This window comes from Gekko japonicus, unplaced genomic scaffold, assembly GCF_001447785.1.
Source record: "Gekko japonicus isolate JY-2015 unplaced genomic scaffold, Gekko_japonicus_V1.1 scaffold476, whole genome shotgun sequence".
NCBI lineage: Eukaryota > Metazoa > Chordata > Lepidosauria > Squamata > Gekkonidae > Gekko > Gekko japonicus.
The window spans coordinates 843,307-855,538 of record NW_015175984.1 but is presented as its reverse complement, the minus strand read 5'-3'; the positions used below and the strand labels follow the sequence as shown (position 1 = coordinate 855,538).

The 12,232-nt window shown below is 44.1% G+C and overlaps 1 protein-coding gene across 1 annotated transcript in view; it reads right to left on the bottom strand.

Moving 5' to 3' along the window:
- The window catches only part of BRIP1 (BRCA1 interacting protein C-terminal helicase 1), a 191,537-nt gene extending 183,213 nt beyond the window's left edge, over positions 1-8,324 (bottom strand). The window contains exons 1-5 of the mRNA XM_015426280.1: positions 8,232-8,324; positions 7,826-7,937; positions 4,517-4,714; positions 2,251-2,375; positions 782-886 (exon numbers count right to left, since the gene is read on the bottom strand). Coding sequence (XP_015281766.1) covers positions 782-886; positions 2,251-2,375; positions 4,517-4,714; positions 7,826-7,937; positions 8,232-8,324 — 633 coding nt within the window. The remainder of the gene's footprint in view (positions 1-781; positions 887-2,250; positions 2,376-4,516; positions 4,715-7,825; positions 7,938-8,231) is intronic.
- Between the last annotated feature and the right edge of the window lie 3,908 nt (positions 8,325-12,232).

The window sequence follows — 12,232 nt, the reverse complement described above, 5'->3', positions numbered from 1 at the left end:
TATCACATCCACAGAATCTATTATGGAATACTATTAAACCTTGCTAACAATAATGCTGCTGGCAAAGCATTCAAATGTGCAAGTACAAACTTTGGAAGCAATAATTCAAACTATACTTTGGAAGCAACAATTCAAGCAGGTAGCTTGAATTTAATTCATTTAACCACTTTTTAACTCTCAGACAACAGTCTCTCCAGCACTGAACTTACTGTAGTTGCAAACCCAACTGTTCAATGGATTAACTTATGCAGAACTCCCTTGAATCTAATCAAGACTTTTGCCTAAATCTAATAGTTCCATGTTGCACAGCAACTAACACATTCTGTCAGAAACCAGCATTGCATCCTTAATCCCAGTCACTTGGTAATGTGCTGAAGGTTAATAACTCATTTTGTTCTTCTCAATGGTTAAACTAACAGAACATGATGAACCAAAATATTCGATGTTCAGTTATGGAAAACCTCTTCTGGTCAAAGGAAATATGGAAAAACAGTCCATCTTCATCATGGGGATTACTTAGAAATAAAGAATGAAGAAAGCACAGCCAAGTAGAAAGGAAGAAACAGAAACCTTTAACCTGAAGATGCCTTCCTCATAAAGTGGACCAGGATTTATGTGGGGTTAACAGCACCTTATCTCTAATGTCACAGATTATAATGAATCATGTACATACAGAAGTCAGTTCATGCAGCTGGGCTTTTGCGCTGAGCTTTTGTACAACAATATAAGGCCCCTTTTGAACACGGAACTGCCTACTTACCGTTTTGAGAGAGGAAGGAACTGGTTTCTTTGAGCACACGGTCAATTCCCCATTTCTCTGCTGCTGATAAACTTCTAAAGCGTCCACTAACTGCGCTCCTTTGGCTAGTCGATTTCGTTTCCTAGCCTGTAGGAAAAACCACACACTTGCAAGCTTGGTAGACGGAAATACTCAGGAGCAGAACTTGACTACTTTAAGACATCATGCTTTTTTAACCTTCTTACATTCAGGGAACATTCTGTACACTGATTCCTCTGCCGATGAAACTCTGCATTTCTGCCATGGAACCACAGAAGATGCAGGGACATTTTCTAGGGCACATACTCAGCTCACGGAGAGCACTAGCCTGGCCTGCTGAGCCTCACCATTGGCTTTAATGAACTGAGAATGCACCCAAGACACTTTATGGTTGCCCAGCACAGGGGAAGATTGGTAGTGGTGAGCAGGTTGGTTTTCACGGAAGCTTGTCAATTATTACTATGTTCTCATTGAGAGACCACTGATAAATCAGCTAAGGATCCTGAAAGGGTAGACTACAGGATCTTTTGATCTCTGCAATCAACTTTTAAAAAATCTTCCATGGCATTAAATCTGCTATTTCAGGAGCAGTTTACAAAGATAAACATCAAAATAAATTAACTGCCATTGTCTATTTGAAATATCAGAATTTCCAAAGGAGACACAACCTTCAATGCTTTTCGAAAACCATCTTGTCACATATCAAGTGTTTAACAAACTGGATCCCCAGGAGCAATTATCTAGAAAGTTGTGAACGCGGGGGGGGGGGGGGTTACAACGAAGAGCTTTGAGATATTATTACAATAGAATATTTAAAAAGGAGTCTTTTCCCAACCGTGACTGGAAGATCTTGTTTACTCTTTTATTTCACACTTCTGTCACTGTCAAAAAGGCAATTATTTTGAGATTCTGACAATATGTAAGCATATGCATAGTTAAATGATTAAAAGGCAATTAATAAAGTTATCTCTTAACAGTAGGAAGCCTAGAGAATAATAATAATAGATTGGATTTATACCCCGCTCTACATACCCGAAGGAATCTCAGACCGATTTACAATCTCCTTTCCCTTCCCCTCCCCACAACAGACACCCTGTGAGGTAGGTGGGGCTGTAAGAGCTTTCTCCTTGAGAACAGCTCTGAGAGAACTGTGACTGACCCAAGGTCACACCAGCAGCTGCATGTGGAGTGGGGAATCAAACCCGGTTCTCTCAGATTACAGTCCACACTCCTAACCACTACACCAAACTGGCTAGAAATAGTTTGAATGATATGTGCCAGTAATCAATCCCTGTGGCATGTAATGCACTGCCATGCAAGCAGTAGGCTTCATTGGGAGAAATGGCAAATGTTAAAACAGCGGTCAACAGTCCAATTCGGGTGCACATTTTCAGCCAAAATACCAGTGGATAACCGGGAAGCCTCATTCAGCTAAGTGTGGATTACTTTTACTAGCTCAGAACTGTACTTACCTGTTCCTCTGTTTCTAGTGAACGAATTCTTTTCCTATCTGCTTTAAAATCATCTTCACCTTCATGTAAAGACGCTTGCTTCTTTGCAGACAGTTTTGAAGAAAGTGTGATTTTTGTGGTCTCTTCTGTAACAGAAACAGAGAAAGTGGAGGAGGGAAAAGCATGTTTTGCTGGAATCTTACGAATTATGATAACCCTCAGATGCTCTAACCCAGAATATCCCCTGTAATACAAAACTCCATATATGAAGTTGCTTTATCCCAAGACTACAGATGTAAGATTTCTGGAAATTTTGAACCCGTGAGAGGAGGGAAAATTTGGGGGGAAATTAAAATTGATCCAGTATTTAATTTCTTATAAAGCTTAGAATTATCCTACTACTTTAGCAAACTAAAACGTATCAGTTACGACTTCGCTCCCGCTTTAGTTTTTAATTCAAATGCTTTAGTTTTCTATAAATTGTAAATGCAGCCAATGTTAGAGAGTTACAAACTCAGCTACCCTAACATATCTATCTTGTGGTGCCATCCTGAGAACACTTTCCTGGGAGTAAACCCCGCTGAACAGTTGAAAATAGAAAATTCAAATTTTGCAATAGTCAAAATAAAGTTTGTTATTTGGACAGAAACAGTGTCACGCAGTCACAACAGGACTAGCAGCACGTTTGGAGACTGGGTTTCATATACATAGTACAGAAAATTAAATTTAGACAAACTTAGTCACATTTAAGCAGTCAATATATCCTCAAAATACTCTGCATGTCTACATTATACACTGAATTTGTCATTCCCTAATGCTGTAGCTTGTCATGTTAAAATCTTCATACTATCCATCTTGAGTGGAAAAAACCTATCTTAAAAACATTTTGCTTAAAAAAAAAAGAAAAAAGAAATATTACATATAACCCCCCCCCCCCCCCATCTTTCCCCACATTTATAATTTTTTTATTGGAAAAACTGAAAAAAGTTCTTAGGGAGAAAAAATTACCCATCAACTTTCCCAGGTTTTCACATCTCTACAAACCATACCATTGGTCCATTTATACAAGACTGTCTATTCTGATAGGCAGATCACCAGAGTCCTGGTCAGAGAGAAAGATCTTTCCTTAAAAAGGTTGGCTACCTCTGATCATTTTTTTAACTGTTGTTGCTTTGGATGGAGCCTGAAGCTCAAAGGGATGTTTCTGCAGATTTCCTTCCTCAAATGAAAGGAAGATGGCAGAACAGCCCTGCCTCCTCCAGGCTAGGGATGTTATCTAGCACTGACCCCCAACTTTACACAGGCACTGATCAAAATGCCCCTGAATTAAATAACTCAAATACAGCTAGTTGCCTATCTTATTTGCCACATGCAACCAGGCAAGTAGTATTTACAAGCCTGCCCCAAAATGCCGAGTGTACCTGTGACAGACTGTCAAGGGTTAATGTCTAACAAAGTCTAAATGACAGGCTGTTCAAACAGAATTCTTTGAAGAGACCCAGTTAAGAAACTACAGCTGGGAACTGACAGCTGAAGAAGAGACAGTTAAGCACTGACTGTGGACTGGGAAGAAGGCAAAAGGAGTGAGAGGATCAGAGAGAAACCACATTCAAGCCAAAAAGGGAAATTGCTTCTAGAGAAGTTAAGAGAAGTAATCTCTGCCCAGTGAAAAGGGAAATAGCTCTTAAAAGAGGAGTGATCCCTGGTCTGTGTATATAGAAGGATTTGGAGAACTTGGTTGCATGTTCCTGCCTTCTAGACTTTAAGAGTCAGTGAAACTCAGAAACCTATGCTTGAGTGTTTAAGCAGAAACTGAGAAGAAAGCATCTCTCCTCAAAGTTTTAAAAGATCTTTTTGAATAGCAGAAACACTTACTTGTTGGCAACAAATTATCTGGAGTTAGTGTGATTACAAAGTTATCCCAGTTTTATTATCAGTTCACCTCATACAGCCTACCCCTGATTCCACCTGCCCTTAACTCCTCTAAGTTAAATAGAACATTTTGTTTATTTTGAACTTTCAAAAGCCTCTTGTGTGACCTTTCAGAAGTTGAATACAAGAAGGTGATTTTGTCTCTTCCTTCAGTTCCCTGGGCTGGGCCAGCATCAAAATGTATATAATTAAAGCAATTGGGTGGGACAGCCATAGACAAACAAATAAGAAGAAAATAGATATAGGGGCTGATCAGCAAGAAAGAAGGGAAAAAGGGAAAATCCTGCATGTGAAGAGAGTGAGGTCACCATAGTGCCCTTTAAGGCCAGCCATCAAGAAATGATTAGAAAACTACCTCCATTTCTCAGCGTGGTTCCACTACTCAGGGGCCTGTTGGTTCCGTTGTCGGTGAAGTAAGAGCAACTGCCTTGGTTCGACCCTGCACTGCTCTGGTCCTGAACTCTGGGTTCTGCATGACAATTACAGCAACACCGCATCACGGGCTCCGACGTCTTGCATTCCTTTAAGCATGACCACTCACTGGGTGGCTTTTCTGAAGAGCAAACAGAAGATTGTTTAAGTTCGTTTTTAAAAGGAACCACAGGGTAAAGTTGAGGTTTTTTGGCACATCTAACTCGTTTTGTCAGAATTGTAACAAATCAAGTGAAACGTTGAAAACGCAGCTCATTTCATTACAAAATAACCCACAGATGACGGGCCTGTGGCAGATCAGAGATTGCCTGGACCCCCTCCATCTCCGTTGCCCACTGAACACCTCAGATATAGAGGCGGGAAGGTTCACATGCCACTGGCCTCCTATTCCCCTCTCCACATCAAGCACAGACATTAATGCAGGGTTTATAGCGCCACACTGCCTTGGGTACCTTCCCTCCTCAGTTAACCACAACGCACACACACGGTTCGTATCTCTGCAGGGACTGTCCGTCTCCATTCTGTCTCTTGGAGTTGGAGGAAGGGCATGGATACAGCCTATTAGGGTTCTAGTCAATGCTCCCTCTAAGCTGTGGAGTCTTGTGAGCAAAAATTCTACTTTGTGAGCTACTGGCATTAAAGTTGTGAGCAGGTGATTTGGCTACTGCATAAATTAGTTTGCTCTGGAGCCATCCTTCCTGAGCGAAGACAAACTATACCATTGTCCGTTTATACAAGACTGTCTATTCTGGAGGCTAAAAAACTGAGCTAGCTCACATTAACTCAGTTTAGAGGGAACACTGGTTCCAGTCCAGGCTGAAAGTTTGTTACCATAACATGTTATATTTATAAGAAACACAATAGAAATGTTCCTTCCATAGCAGTATGTATGGAGTGAAACAACAAGAAGAAGAAATTGGATTTATACCCCACCCTTCACTTGGAGTCTCAGAGTGCCTTACAAACTCCTTTCCCTTCCCCTCCCCACAACAGACACCCTGTGAGGTAGGTGGGGCTGAGAGAACTCTGACACAAACGGCTCTTTCAGGAACAGCTGTGCCAGAGCTTGTGACTGACCCAAGGTCACATCAGCAGATGCAAGTGGAGGAGTGGGGAATCAAACCCAGTTCTCCCAGATTAGAGTCCGCACACTTAACCACTACACCAAACTGGCTCTCTTGTGTGATTATGTGTGATTATGTGAGGGAGACATGTTTTATGTTTGTACTGAACCCAGAGAAATTCTGTATGGGACCTGGCCTCCACCTCAGCTGTGTACTGACTCCCTTGGCAGCACAAACGCCATGGAGGTGGCCAGGAAGAAGAAGAGAAGATTGGATTTATACCCCGCCCTTCACTCGGAGTCTCAGAGCAGCTTACAATCTCCTCCCCTTCCCCTCCTCACAACAGACACCCTGCGAGGTAGGTGGGGCGGAGAGAGTTCTGAGAGAACAGCTCTGAGAGAGCTGTGACTGACCCACGGTCACCCAGCAGGCTTCATGTGGAGGAGTCAGGAATCAAACCCGGTTCTCCAGATTAGAGTCCACCACTCTTAACCACTAAACCAAGCTGGCTCTCTTCTCATCTGAGCCAAGCCAAACCCTAGAACGAGATTATTAGCAATCAGGGCTGCAACCTTGTGCACTTTTTCCTAAGACAAAGCACTCAATCCCTTACTAGGGATCAGTGCCCTAGGAAAAAGCAAAGTAGTGTGACTTTTTACCCTTCTACTGCAAAATTTCTCTGAAAAGGATGTTATACGGATGTTTGGTCAGCACTGTTAAGATGCATGATGGCCCATTCACACGCGAGTTATCAAGTGGCGGGCACACATATAAGAACCAGCCTCAAATGCTGAGTTACCTTACTAAGTGATGACCAGTGAAGGGTGGACATGCATGAACCAGCCCGTGGTTACCAATCACTGTGACCTTACTTGACCTCACATTCATTAGCAGGTAGGGTCTCTCTCACTCAGTTCATCATTCTTTTCTGCCTAGGTACCCCAATGTCCTTCTGAATAGCATACCAAGCCCCAGGACAGAACTAACAAATGACAGTCAACAACAACTTGGATAATGTACAAACAACACCCCTTAAAGACTCTGATACAGTCCAATTCATTGCACTGCAGAACCACACCACTTCCTTCCAACAGGGTGACCAGATGCAAGAGAGGAGGACAGGACTCCTGTTATTGCAATGAAAATTTTCAACCGTTGTGGCTTGTCACGCAGGGGAGAAAAAAGCTGCACCGACTGAAATGCCTCTGCTATTCAGATACTAAAGGGAGAGAAGCACAGCTATTTCTTCACATCTTTTCAACCATTCAAATGCCCTGCCATCAGATACTGTCACCTTCACTGACCAAAAGGCATCAGAGTACAGACTAAGAGGACATGACCAGGCTTCGTCCCTGGTATCATCCTTGCAATCCCTGTTCTGGTTGCAACTGCTATTTAAGAGCCACAGCCACGAAATACAAGGCCTTCTCTGTGGTGGTACCTTGGTTGTAGAACATCCTCTGTATAGGATGTTTGGCTGGAACTTTTGGCTCCAACTTAAAAGTTTCTTTTATAAACCTGGGCTTTCTGTTGAATGTGTTTGGCCGCCCATTTAATGCCACTTTGAATTGTGGCAGCTGTTTGTATATCGTGCAACATTTTAAGCAGGATATCTTGTCGCTGTTCATTTGTTAACAGCACTGAAGTTTCAAACTGATTATTTTGCAGCCTCTGTTTTGATATTCCCTTTCTAAAATTGCTTCTATTACTTTGGAAGCAGATTTACTAATTATATTTCAACAGCAGTAATTGTACGTGCATTTGATATTATTTTAATGTTTTTTTCCCAAGCAGCTCTGAAACTCCTCTGAACTGAGGCTTAGAAATAAACAAAATGAATTAATAAAAACCATATTTGTGGGCACACATTTCCAGATCTAGACCTGGACTGTATGTGTGTCTTCCACTGCAGGATTCCTGAGGTCATTAGCAAGAGCAGGGAAAACTGCAGCCCAAGACGACACAGGTCTGATGCCTGAGCAGGGGCAAAAAGCCAGGTTCTTTTTGCTTATACCAGTCCAGGCCAACTCAGAGGAGGATTCAGAGACCTGAATGCACAAAGTCCACAGCAGTCACTGTTAGATCCCAGACTCAGAAATTCCCAGTTCAAGGCACAGGTACGTGTGACTGGATACCATAACAGGAAACGATGCTACAGAATGGCTTACCGTACAGAGACCGTTGCCACGACAATGCTGAGCATAGCAATGCCAAGCTTTTCCCACTTCCTGTGGGGCTCTCCAACAAGCAGTGCTGCTGGGAGTTCAGCCCCTTGACAATCTAGAAAGAAAAAAAATACTATAATGAATACAATGCATGAAGAAGACTTTATTTCATTCTTTTAATTTATTGTTGCTGCTATTCTCTTTTCCAGAAAGGACAAAAATCCTCACACTTCCATCAGAACTTCTTTGGAGAAAAACACACTTTTTTTATCAGTAAACCAGAAACTGGGTGTAGGCAAACTCCATTACAGTCCAAAGAGGATATCGTACAATAAACACGGGCTCCCAAGAAATGTTACAATGAAGACTGCCAATTCAAATCAAAATCTGATTTCTCAGCACAACTTACTGCGTTCATCATAGCCAACTGTGAAGGATAGGCCTTGCAAGGGAAGAGAATTTTCACTCCCCCAATAGTGTACTCGGATACTGTCGAAGCCATAGCCACGCTCCTGCTCTGGAATTCAGATTGACGACTGTATTAAAAAAAGAAGACCATTTTAACTATGCACATGCTACAACAGGTGCCATAGAAGAACTGTACCTTTTTTATCAGTAAACCAGAAACTGGATGTGGGCAAACTCCATTACAGTCCAAAGAGGATATCGTACAATAAACACGGGCTCCCAAGAAATGTTACAATGAAGACTGCCAATTCAAATCAAAATCTGATTTCTCAGCACAACTTACTGCGTTCATCATAGCCAACTGTGAAGGATAGGCCTTGCAAGGGAAGAGAATTTTCACTCCCCCAATAGTGTACTCGGATACTGTCGAAGCCATAGCCATGCTCCTGCTCTGGAATTCAGACTGACGACTGTATTAAAAAAAGGAAGACCATTTTAACTACGCACATGCTACAACAGGTGCCGTAGAAGAACTGTACCCAGAACGAGACAGAAACAAATGGAAACAACCCAGCTGCAAGTAAGAAATTGCATTCCAGATCACTCCTCGGTGTCTTGTGGGTGTATGCCAAGATGGCACAAGTAAACTGGGCTGGTAGAGGTAACAGACATCAGGATTTGGATACGAGACCCCAAATAAGGTTGCTATCTTTTCTTCTAGCTCTGTTCTTACACTTCTAACCGCAGCCTGATATGAAGACATTAAGCAGGCATTCCTAACCTGATGAGTAGAGGCTAAGCAAAAAGTCACTAGCTTACTTCTTCTTCATGTTAGGTTATCATGAAACCCAATCTTCTTCGCCTGTCAGAAGTTCTACCATATCCTGGTGTGAGAGAGCCTTTAAGAACATGATGACCCGAAATATCTGCTTTCCCCTCTTTTATTTTGAATCATCTGGTCTAATGAAGATTTCTGAGGAACATAGTACCACGAAAGGGACAAGAAGGGAAAGGATAATGAAGAGGTGCTGCATAATGTAGATCCCTGGACACATTTTATATTCAGGCAGCTTCAGGATCATCTGCTATGAAGCCATGTTTTAAAAATGCATTTCTGCTTCTGTTTCTTTAGAAGAAAATATATGTTCGTCAACAAGAATTGCTGATCTCATTCGGCCTTCATACTGATCTTAACTAAAGGACGTTTGTTTCAATCAAATCATGGTAAGTATAAAAAGCTAACAGCTGTTTCTATAAAATCACATCCAAGTTTTGAAGGCTAGTGGGGGGGAGCAGAAAACTTCGGGGGGGGAAACATTTCCCCCATTTTTTCTGGGGTCAGGACATCTCCCTCACTATTCTTCCAATGGAAAAAGTGGAAATTTGGGGAGTGCACTGAAGAAAACTTCAATGAAATGCTTTTTAAGGAAAAGGTTTATTTGCTAAAATCATACAGTTTGAGGATGTTTATGTAAGACAATCTACAGCATTAGATAATAATGTACTTATATATTCTAAAAACAACATATTTTCGAGAATATGTTTATTGTTTAAATGTTTATCTTCCTCCACCTGGTGGCGGAAAGTGCCATCAAGCAGCAACCAATTTGTGGTGATCCCATAGCTTTCAAGGCAAGAGACGTCCAGAGATGGTTTGCCAATGCCTCCCTCCGTGTAGCAAGCCTGGACTTCCCTGGTGGTCTACCATGCATATACTAACCAGGACTGACACTGCTTAGCTTCCAAGATCAGGGCCGATTCTGCATCTAGCATTCGCTCCACATTTTCTCAACTGGGAGGAAAAAGTGCAGCTCAAAACCACATTCAAATACCTCACCGTACTGACTGCAAAGTCACCCCTGAATGGCCATAAATCTATGCAGAAGGTACCATAAAACACAATGATCAAAGAAAGCGAAGGTGCCATAAAATCCAGTGATCAAAGAAAGTGAAAGCAGCATGCAATGCAGAGGGGAATTTCTGTTCCAAGGGAGGGAAAAGCCAATGCAGAATCTCTCCAGGTCAGCCTAGGCCACCCAGGGCAGGGGATCTCCTATCTGGTGCAGTGTTCCCTCTGAGTTAATGTGAGCTAGCTCAGTTTTTTTAACCTTCGGCTCACACATTTTTGTCTCAGCTCAGGAAGGATGGCTCCAGAGCAAACTGATTTATGCAGTAGCCAAATCGCCCGCTCACAACTTTAATACCAGTAGCTCACAAAGTAGTATTGTTGCTCACAAGACTCCACAGCTTAGAGGGAGCATTGATCTGGAGTAGTGGTTAAGTGCGCAGACTCTAATTTGGGAGAACCGGGCCTGTTTCCCCACTCCTCCACTTGCAGCTGCTGGATGACCTTGGGCAAGCCATAGTTCTGTCAGGGCTGTTCTCTCAAGGGCAGTTCTTTGGAGAGCTCTCTCAGCCCTGCCTACCTCACAGGGTGTCTGTTGCGGGGAGAGGAAAGAATTTGTAAGCCACTCTGAGACTCCGAGTGAAGGGCGGGGTATGAATCCAATCTCTTATCTCTTCTTATTCTATAGATGTCTAAAACAATGTTCCTATACTATACCTGTACATACACGGGGGGATTGTCTCACAAATCATGCCAAAATTAAGAACAGGGTACAATAGCTACAATAATGTTGCAAATGTATTCTGGGGAACGGAGCCCTGCCTGAAATGGCATCATAGAAGGTCCAGTTTTACCCTGCCTTTCTCCCCTGTGGGGACCCAAAGCAGCTTACTTACACCATTCTCCTCTTCTCCACTTTATCTTCACAACAACCCTGTGAGGCAGGCAGGCAGGCCGGTGTGACCAGCCTCAGGCTGAAAAGACCAAGAGTCCAGGAGCCCCTTCAGGACTCCCAAAATCTGTGGCAGGGGAGGAGCCTTCTGAAGAAGAGAGCTGAAAGCTCCTCCCCTGCCACAGACTTTGGGAGTCTTGAAGGGGCTCCTGGACTCTTAAGCTTTTCTGCAGCTACAGGCAGACTAACTCGGCTGCCCCTCTTGATGCCTGTTTGGTGTAGTGGTTAAGTGCCTGGACCGGTTTGATACCCCACGCCTCCACTTGCACCTGCTGGATGACCTTGGGCAAGCCATAGTTCTGATAAGAGCTGTTCTTGATAAGAGCAGTTTCTGTCAAGAGCTCTCTCAGCCCCACCTGCCTCACAGGGTGTCTGTTGTGGGGAGGGGAAGGGAGAGGAGTTTGTAAGCCGCTGTAAGACTCCTTCGGGTAGTGAAGGGCCATGGGGTATCAATCCCATCTCTTCTTCTCTCTTCTTCTGTGTATAAACCCGCGGGTGCGTGCCACAGACAAGGCGCGTCCACCTTCTTCAGCGACTGTTTTGCGGCCGGTGGGTGCCCGCCCAGAACTCCAAGCGGGGTTTCCCTGTTTTGACTGCACTTAAGGAGAAGAAGGCAGGAGACAAGAGGTTCCTTCCCTTAACCTACGGGGGGGATTCATATCATATCGTGTAGAGACTGTGAGGCGAGGGGGGCGCCTTCCCCGCACCGGCCGCCAGCCTCTCCCCTCCTCCCGCGCTTACCTCCGGAAGCCGAGCGAAAACCGGCCCGGGTCTCTTCAGCGCCGAACGTCCCTTCCCGCCTCGCCGCGCCCCGCCCCTCACATCCCACCCCGCGGAACAGCCAATGGGCAATGAAAGGGGGATCTGCTCGCGACCAATCCACAACTCTCCGGGCTGGGTTAATTTCCCCGCCCTTCTCCATACGGGACTCTCTGCCATCCACCGAGACGCGCCGCAGCCTGGCTTCCGGGTTCCTGTGGTTGCCTAGGTAACCACTTTGCGGCCTGGTAAACATTGCAGCGGCCCGGTCCTGCTTGTCTTCCAAAGAGGGTTGACTGCCTCCAGGTGGTGGCTGGAGACCTCCTGCTATAATACGGTTGCCAGGTCTGGGTTGGGAAATACCTGGAGACTTTGGGGGTGGATAGGGAGAGGGCGGGGTTTGGGGAGGGGGCAGGCGGGGCCTCAATAGGGTCCGATGCCACAG